Source organism: Mizuhopecten yessoensis, unplaced genomic scaffold, assembly GCF_002113885.1.
Source record: "Mizuhopecten yessoensis strain PY_sf001 unplaced genomic scaffold, ASM211388v2 scaffold10629, whole genome shotgun sequence".
Taxonomy (NCBI): Eukaryota; Metazoa; Mollusca; class Bivalvia; order Pectinida; family Pectinidae; genus Mizuhopecten; species Mizuhopecten yessoensis.
In genome coordinates this window covers 319,643-329,344 of record NW_018408642.1, presented here as the reverse complement: position 1 = coordinate 329,344, position 9,702 = coordinate 319,643, and the positions used below count along the sequence as shown (strand labels likewise).

General features: G+C 37.6%; 1 protein-coding gene across 5 annotated transcripts in view; it reads left to right on the top strand.

The window, feature by feature from the left end:
* LOC110461496 (tetratricopeptide repeat protein 14-like) overlaps positions 1 to 9,300 on the top strand; it is a 25,674-nt gene extending 16,374 nt beyond the window's left edge. For 4 of the 5 annotated variants that reach the window (XM_021514970.1, XM_021514974.1, XM_021514972.1 and 1 more), the window contains 2 exons: positions 854 to 1,008; positions 2,153 to 9,300. In XM_021514970.1, coding sequence (XP_021370645.1) covers positions 854 to 1,008; positions 2,153 to 4,865 — 2,868 coding nt within the window. In that variant the 3' untranslated portion in view covers positions 4,866 to 9,300. The remainder of the gene's footprint in view (positions 1 to 853; positions 1,009 to 2,152) is intronic. The other variant, XR_002464138.1, reaches the window with a different exon arrangement.
* Positions 9,301 to 9,702: the final 402 nt, after the last annotated feature.

Here is a 9,702-nt window from a genome sequence, read left to right as displayed (position 1 = left end):
TTGTCTTGATGAAGTGACTATAAGTTGTAACTTGTGCTGTTGTCTTGATGAAGTGACTATAAGTTGTAACTTGTGCTATTGTCTTGATGAAGTGACTATAAGTTGTAACTTGTGCTATTGTCTTGATGAAGTGACTATAAGATCAGTATTCTTGAACTGGTGAACAGATGATAGCCCTAATGTGTTTTCCGATGTTTTCTAATATAAAGTTTGATTATAAACAGTTACTACCTTTAAGATTGTATACAACTTGCGCATTGATCAAAGACTTTCCTTGTTTGAGAGTAAGAAAGTTTGATTATAAACAGTTACTACCTTTAAGCTTGTATACAACTTGCGCATTGATCAAAGACTTCCCTTGTTTGAGAGTAAGAAAGTTTGATTATAAACAGTTACTACCTTTAAGTTTGTATACAACTTGCGCATTGATCAAAGACTTTCCTTGTTTGAGAGTAAGAAAGTTTGATTATAAACAGTAACTACCTTTAAGTTTGTATACAACTTGCACATTGATCAAAGACCTCCCTTGTTTGAGAGTAAGAAAGTTTGATTATAAACAGTTTCTACCTTTAAGTTTGTATACAACTTGCGCATTGATCAAAGACTTCCCTTGTTTGAGAGTAAGAAAGTTTGATTATAAACAGTTTCTACCTTTAAGTTTGTATAAAACTTGCACATTGATCAGAGACCTCCCTGCTTGAGTGTTAGAAAGTTGTTTTCAAGACTTACTTGATTTTTTGATAGCACCAGGGATGTAAACTATGCTCATTAATAAAGTGATGATAAATCTAGTTCAGAACATCTGATATTCACCAATGATCTGAAAATGATTAAATTGTTTTTCCTGCTTCAGGAGAGGAAAGAACGTGAGAGAGCACTGCGAGGACGATCCCCATCACCAGTCATCCCCCAGGACAGGAGTCTGGATAAATCCTCTGACAGACATAAGAACAGGGAGACATCAAAAACTCTCAAGAAGTTAATCCAGGAGGACAGATCTAGACTAGGGTAAGCTCTTCACTAAAATGGTCAGTTTCATGAGATTTTTTTAGCAGATTTCAATGTACTGGGATAAGGATTGAACATTTTGCTACTAATTTTGCTGATAGTACATACTTCTTTGCAGATTTTTTTTTTCTGCAGAAACTTTCAAAATAAGAACCCATAAAAAAGAGTTCTTCAGACTATTCACTGTCTCTTTTTATTTTATATACTCTCTGTGGTCACCTTTGCCAAATAAAACAGGTATGTTATAAAGAATCTCGCTTGTTAATTTTACAGTGATCAAAGGCTTACAGATCCACACTGGGGCCCATCAATAGGAATACTGTGTGGATTTAGTGACTTAAACTTTTGAATGGGTCCTTTGAAAGAAGGGCATATCAGATACATGATTTAGCTCATTATTAAACTCTTTCACCCCTTCATATCTAAACTGGACTTCCCATGTCTTTGATTTGGTAAGGTTCAAATGTGACTTGAGGGGTGATGGGTTAAAAATGACTATGTTTAAATAGAGTCTCGTCTTGATATCTTAAATCTCTTTCAAGATTTCCTATTTTTGAAATTACCATACTTGCCAACTCTCCCGATTATGGAGGGAGACCCCCGATTTCGAACCCGAAAATTGAGCATTTTCAACCAGTGAATTTGTTAAACTATTCCTATATTCTAACATCTAATTCTTTCATCTGAAAGAACAGCTCAAAAGATGTCAATTAAAATCGTTGTTTTTCCCTAGGGTGTACATACACACATTTCATTTATTCACAAGCACGTGTAATCTCCCCCAAGGAAATTTCAAAAAGTTGGCAAGTATGAATAACTGCTTCAAACAACTTATTTCAAAACATTTGAATAAAATAAATATTTAATCTTTGTTTAAGTATTACAGATAAATCATTACTATTATTATTAAACAATAAGAACTTTGGGAAAAAAATAACCAGTATTTGGTCCTTGTTGAGAAAATGAAAGATTTCAGTCATGAATTTGGTATTGAACGCTAGTGTTAATTTTATAAATCCTGAAATATTTACAGAAAGACTAAATATAATAAAGAAATGCTTCTTACAGTAAATAATGCTTTCAAGTAGTACACTTGATTCTAATCACTTGTGAACAGTTTTTGATTTGAGGTTTAATGTTACAGAGACTCGCATAAAAGAAGGAGAAGTGCTGGAGATGATCTGCGACACCGGTCTTATTCTCCAGAACAAGAATTCAGAGGAAGGAGCCACCCTCGCCGCCACCGTTCGACTGAGTTTGACTCCAGCAGCAGCAGCAGTGGCAGCAGCAGTAGCGGAAGCTCAAGTGACAGTAGTTCTTCCTCTGACAGCGAAGATTCATCCATTCCAAGGGATCGCAGACACCAGCGGAGAGTCAAGGACAGTCATAGCAAGGAAGAAATGGAAAAGGACACAGACAAGTACATAAACCCGGAGTCTTCAAGAGAAATCTATCAGGCAGAGCTGGATCGTAGGTCAGCAGCAGCAGCTAAAGTCCCATCTCCTAGTGAAGCATACGCTGTAGACCACACATCCTCCTTTTTGTTTGGAGCTGACGGAAACTACAGGACTTCTCCTCCAGAGGAGGAGAGGAAGAAGTCTGAGGTGAAGGAACAAGACAGAGATAAGATGTGTCGGAAGGATGAGGGAGCTAAAGAGAAACATAACAGAGAATCTTCTAAACACAAATCAAAATCCCATTCCATAGACAAGAATAAACAACAGAGCAGAAAAAGATCTGTTGAGCAGGAGGGAGACAGGAGCAGAAAGGATCCCAGAAGTTCTCACAGTAGTGACCGATCAACTTCTAGGTCACATCAGAAAAAGAGAAGTAGGGAGTCGTTTGAGGATGTAAGTGACAGAGACATTAGATTAGACAGTTCTTTTGAAACAAAACGAGACCAGTTCAGTGAGAGTGGGAGCGGCCGTGTGTCGCGTAAAAGTGAAAGAAAAGAGAACAAAATTCACGAATTTCATAAAAGTCCTGAATTTGAACGGGACATTTTTATTGACAAAGAGGATATTGATAGAAAGGACAGAAGGAAGTCTGGATCTAAAGAGAAAACCAAAAAATACAAGGATGAGGATGAGTATTCGACTGATTCTAAGTCTAAGGTTGCTGGCAAAACCAGTGAAAGGAAACTACCTCCAAGGAAAAGGGACAGATCAAGGTCTAGTTCAGCTCATTCCTTTGAGGATAAGAGGGAGAGATCTCTGTCTCCTGAAGAACATAAGAGGCAATATCTGCAGATGAAATATGAAAGCTGGAAACAAGCTACAAATGTTGAATTAGAAAGGAAGCGTAAACAGGCGGAGTACAACAAGAGGAAGCCACAAGATGGAGACTCACGAAAGGCCAGTGAAAACAGGATTACTATGGATAAAAACAAGCTTCAGTCTAGAAGTCAAATAGATGGTCATAGGTCATCTAGTGGTCAGGGGTCATTAGGGGTCGTACAAAGTGAAGAGATAATTAAGTCAAAATGGGACAGTCCAGGAGAAAAGGATGCTCGTGTAGGAGGCGACGGACAAAGGAGGAGGAGGTCTCGCTTTGACATGCAACTGCAGGATCAGAGTCGGGAATCTGAGGAAAGGGTTTTCAGTAAAACCATCATTTTGGAAGGAAAAAGGAAAGATGATAAACATGCAAGTAAGAAGGATGAGAGGGAACTATCTACAGTAGGTTTGGATGCTGTAGAAGATAAAGTGAAACTGAAGAAAATGACTGACAAGGAAAGGGCACAAGTAGGTAGGGACATGGAGGGGTTAAGGATTCACATCAAGAATGATCACTTCAGTGAAAGCAATAAGGTGTCGGAGGAGAACATCAAACGACACTCGGACAGGGACAGCCTTGAGGGATCTATCGCAAGTAGTCGAGGTACTCATACAAGTACACGACATCGCAGACCTTCACCAGAGCTCGAAAAAGATAAATCTAAACACCGCCAGACACCACCAGACATCAGGGCTGACTCTAGACATAAGAGTGATTATTCCTCCTCAGAATCTGAAAGTTCTAATGGAAGTTATCATGATGATGTTGACGAGGAGCTGCCAGATCGAAGTTCTGGGCGCTACAAGAAAATAGAGAAGATGTTTAATAAGAAAGATATGGGTAAATATAGGGAAGGTGCCAGTGGTTCACGAAATCGTCACTACTCAGAAGGTAGTGACTACTCCAAGCAAAAACACAATCTTCCCGATGTCATACAGAGTGCCCGGAGAGAGAACAAGCAAGCCAACAAATATGTTCCTCGCGGTTTAGGAAGGGGAAGAGCTGGCAGGGGCAGAGGGGGATACAAAGGTCGAAATTGGCACCGGGGCGGACGGGGGAGGAACCAATACAAAGAAAGGGGCGAATATAAGGAGTCCTTCAAGGATAAAAGAAACTACGGTCGTGATAAACATTTCAAAGGTAGTAAACGGTCGCGAAGCCCTAGCTCCTCAGACTCCTGGTCATCTCGTAGCTCTTCATATTCGTCTTCGTCATCTCAAAGTCCCAGTAGGAGTAAAACATCTCGCTATTCAGCATCCTCTAGGAAAGGATCCTATAGCAACCAAAGTCAATCCTGGTCAAGCAATCGTTCCCCACACTCGTACGTAGACCCTTACGCCAAAGGCAAACCGAAATTTACAAGTGCTAAGTTTCCAAAGGTCAAACAACCACTCCTTGGGGAGCTTGCAATGTCTGAACCGAAGGTTCAACCACAACCTGCCCCTCTAACAGTACAGGAAGAACAGAAAAAGAAGGAAGTATTGTTTCAATTGGAGAACTTTTTAAGTCAACTTAAAGAGAAGAAGAAGGAGCAGGTTTCTGTTGATGAGGGTACGGCAAAAACCCCAGAAAAAGTGTGAGATATTGTCTGACAAGTTACTATGAACACAGAAATTTAATTTGGAAGAAAATTGATTCTGGGGTATGACTTTGGTATGTTCCAGAAGTGATTGTTTTCCGAATAGCTGTTTTCTGTGAAGGAAAGTCTGATTGAAATGCATCTACCTTGAACATGTGTCACTCGAAACTTGTTAGCCAGAGTGCCACCCTGAGAATGTCTGACATTCTCAGAACTTTTGAACTTGAGTGTCGAATTTGAGTGTCACGGGTAAGAACATTTCTCCTGCAGAAATTATTGTTCTGAAGACATGTGTCAGTCTGAGAATGTGTCATTGTCTGGCATTGTTAGAACAAGAATCACCCTGAGAACATGCTTCCCTGAGGATGTGTTAGATACTGTTGAGAAATCTGATAAAAATGGGGAAGAAGCCCACCTTGACAATTTGTGATCCATTTTGATACGACCATGCTCTATGGTATGTTTTGTATATACCTTGTGTTTAGTCACTACTCAAAGTCGGCTTTGTAATTATGATGGTATTCACGGGAAACAACCATTCTCACAAATGTTGTGGAATGTTCTGTTTCTGCACGAACAACTTGGCATCAGTATAACAATGTGACACATGAATAAATGAAAGTTATCTCAAAACTAACTATCTTCTGTGTAAGCAGTTGAAACTTGTACAATATACATTCACATTGTTGCAGTGATGACAGTTCTGTCTAGTATGATAGAAGAGCTGAATGTTTGCTGGATGACAGTTATGTCTAGTATGATAAAAGAGTTGAATGTTTGCTGGATGCAGGGTTCATTTGGAATATATTGTTAAAATCATTGTTTGATTTCATTTTTGACAGCATGTTAGTCTTAACTTCAAAAATCATTGCTTTGATTTACTTTTTATTATACGCCCGTCGAATGATGGGACGTATTATGTTTTCACGCGGGCATGCTTACACATTAGTTTCCGCTCAATAACTTGAGTAATTTTGAATGGATTCATTTCAAACTTGGTAGGAAGGTTCATTGCCATAAACTCTTGGACAGGTTCGATAACCAAAATTATTTGCCAGTTATTTACGGAATTATGGCCCTTTGAGGAATTGCCGGAACAGTTTTCGCTTATGGCCCTTTATAGAATTAACGTGACAGTTTTCGCTCAATAACTTCAGTAATTTTGAATAGATTCATTTCAAACTTAATAGGAAGGTTCATTTCTATGAAAGCTTGCACTATTTTGATAAACATTATCCGCCTGTTATAAAGGGAGTTATGGCCCTTTATATAATTGATGTAATGCTTTCTGCTCAATAACTTGAGAGGTTTTGAATGTATTCATCTCAAACTTCAGCCATAATTTACGGACTTACGGCCTTTTGTACAGCTGTCGGAACACAATTTTTGCGCAATACCTTTATGGGCTTATGGCCCTTTGTTGCAATACTCATTCGACATCTGACGGGCATATCATGTACCGCTTCATGGAACTCTTGTTGTGACTTGTTATATGTATTTCACATTGGTTTATTCCTTATTGATTGAACGTGTTATACATTGTATTTGAATACAAATTTCAGTTATGCTTGTTCACAAGTTAGATTTAATTTGAAAACAGATGTATATCTATATAGATGACAAGGTAATAACAGCCATTTCAAAATGTCTTGCCAGAACTTCATATTCATCAAACTTTAATAATTAAGAGATTCAATTTTGCCAGTAAAACAGCTGGCCCTTATTATCAAGTTGATGACGTTACATTGAAGGTGCTCTTTAAGTTCGTAATTACCAGAGGATAGACACATAAACTGTTTGCAAAGGGCTTATTAACTTTCTTTGGGATGGTTAGTACATATACCACCTGATATGTAAAATATATTTTGACAATCATAAATGTTATAAAAGATATTAATAAGGTGTATTTTACTCAATGCCTGGCAAAAATATAGAATAAATATAAATATTAGAAAAAAATTCTGGGGATAACACTGCCTAAGATGACAGTGACTTCAGAAAAATAAATCTGGAATCTGCTGAAGTCAAACAATAATTGAATAATGCTATAATTTATTAGTGAGTGAGGTTTGTTCCATATTTTCTTTAATTTACAGATTTAATTTACTCTAACCCAAAATCTGTATTTCAAAAAATCGGATTATATAATATGACCTTTTGATTACACACGTTTTGAAATCTTTTCCCCCTGAGCAAATTCATGATGTACCAATGGTATGTAGAGTAAAGCACACAACCTGAATGTATTGGAGTTTTAGGTGTGCAAGTCTGTTCTTTATCTTGTTCATGTTTTTGCATGAAGATATATAAGGTGACTGCATCAATACAAATCTACAGTATGTTTTATCAGTCTAGATAAATGTGTGGAATTTGGCCATTTGTCTGAAAGAAAGAAGAAAGAAAAAAGGAGGAAATAGTAGAGTAGTCACTTTCTTTGGCATAATTTCTTATATAGCAGACACTTGAATTAACAAATTTAAGCTTTCATATTTAACGCACCAAGGACATTTTCATTGAATTTACAGGGAAATTGACCTGATACAGAGATTATTACTTTGCTGTCATAATTTGTTCTATGATCAGCTTCTTGTTATGAGGTACATGTATGTAAGTTTGTACGAATATATGCAGCTTCTGTGTTGGAGTATGTAACCCAGGTTATCAGCTGATTACTCATCAAATAGAGAGGCGTTATCAGTTTGCCATAACAATTGTATTATGAATCAATGCAAACTGGTAATATTTTTGTTATAGCATTTATTAATTTTCACAGAAATCAGGTTGTGGTCTCAATAAAGACCACCATAGCTGCTGAGTACACAACTATGATAAGTTCTATTTTCATAAGAAATACAAATGAAACCAAATTTAGATTTGAACATAACGCCACAACATGATACTGAAATGATATTTTCTGTCAATCTTCATGAAGTATTTAAATTCACGAATTTTGTCTTGTCATATGTATTGTCTCTATTTAAGTAGAACATTTGAAAAAGCAAAATGCTATTTCTGCTCCTGACCTATTCTCTTCTGTTTAGTGGTAAAGCTGATCACAACTGAGACCATAGCCCAGGTTATAATACCCACCAGCACAAAAAAAATCAACTACGGCAAAACCATGGTCCAGGTGCCTGGATCATTGATCTGTATACATGTAATGGTACTGTATCAGACGGCTAAAGCCTCGTCCCAATTGTTACAAAAGCCTGCTTAGCTTAATGAGAAGTGAACAAACATTTTTTTTTAAATATTGAATTAAGTGTTCCAGGGTTTAGATATAATGTGGTGCTGTGTGATATAGGGAGGTTTTGTATGTATAAGACTGTCTGGGTAACTGTGGTACTGTGTGATATAGGGAGGTTTTGTATGTATAAGACTGTCTGGGTAACTGTGGTACTGTGTGATATAGGGAGGTTTTGTATGTATAAGACTGTCTGGGTAACTGTGGTACTGTGTGATATAGGGAGGTTTTGTATGTATAAGACTGTCTGGGTAACTGTGGTACTGTGTGATATAGGGAGGTTTTGTATGTATAAGACTGTCTGGGTAACTGTGGTACTGTGTGATATAGGGAGGTTTTGTATGTATAAGACTGTCTGGGTAACTGTGGTACTGTGTGATATAGGGAGGTTTTGTATGTATAAGACTGTCTGGGTAACTGTGGTACTGTGTGATATAGGGAGGTTTTGTATGTATAAGACTGTCTGGGTAACTGTGGTACTGTGTGATATAGGGAGGTTTTGTATGTATAAGACTGTCTGGGTAACTGTGGTACTGTGTGATATAGGGAGGTTTTGTATGTATAAGACTGTCTGGGTAACTGTGGTACTGTGTGATATAGGGAGGTTTTGTATGTATAAGACTGTCTGGGTAACTGTGGTACTGTGTGATATAGGGAGGTTTTGTATATATAAGACTGTCTGGGTAACTGTGGTACTGTGTGATATAGGGAGGTTTTGTATGTATAAGACTGTCGGGGTTGTGAATACTTCGTTAAATGCATAGCGGCAGAATGCTTGAGTTATCGGAGACATGACAGTAAAACTCACAGGTAATGAACACAATATATTTGGGGCTTATGCAAGTCTAAGATTAGTAGTACACAACTTATGTTGGGCTTGTACCAGTCTATGGATAGTAGTTATATAGATACATGTACATGTATGTTGTTTAGCACATGAGAAATCTGGGGCATGTGCAAGTCTGATACAGTTGGTACTACTTCTACACTATATAGCTAGAAGCACAAGATCAACGAACATCTGTGTCTGACCCTGTGGTAACACTAATTCTATGAGTTCTGTGAGATCAGAGACGTATATATTACATGTAATATATATATATACATCTCTGGTGAGATGTACAGAACTTTGTTCCAGTATTGAGACCATATTTTATAAGTGAAATGTTAATCATTGGTATTAAAAAATAATGATGAAATCAAAGTGTTGTGTATTTTATTATGTCTCCCCTTCAATGAAGGGAGACATATTGTATTAGTACTGCTTCTACTTCTTCATCTGGTTCTGGTTCTTCTAGTCGAACTTGTCCGGGCCTTAACTTTTAAACCGTTAAAGATATCTTGATGAAACTTTAGGTATGGATGCATCACCCACAGGAGGTATGCAGTGCACTGGAATTAGGTCACTGTGACCTTCACCTCAAGGTCAAAGGTCAAATAAGTGCAACATTTTCAGTAAATTCTTGTCTGGCCTGGCCCGTAAATTTCAAACCGTTACAGATATCTTCATCAAGCTTGAACTATATCTGCCTCACCCACAGAAGGTGTGCAGTGCAATAGAATTAGGTCTCATGCTTCACTATATACAGAGTTA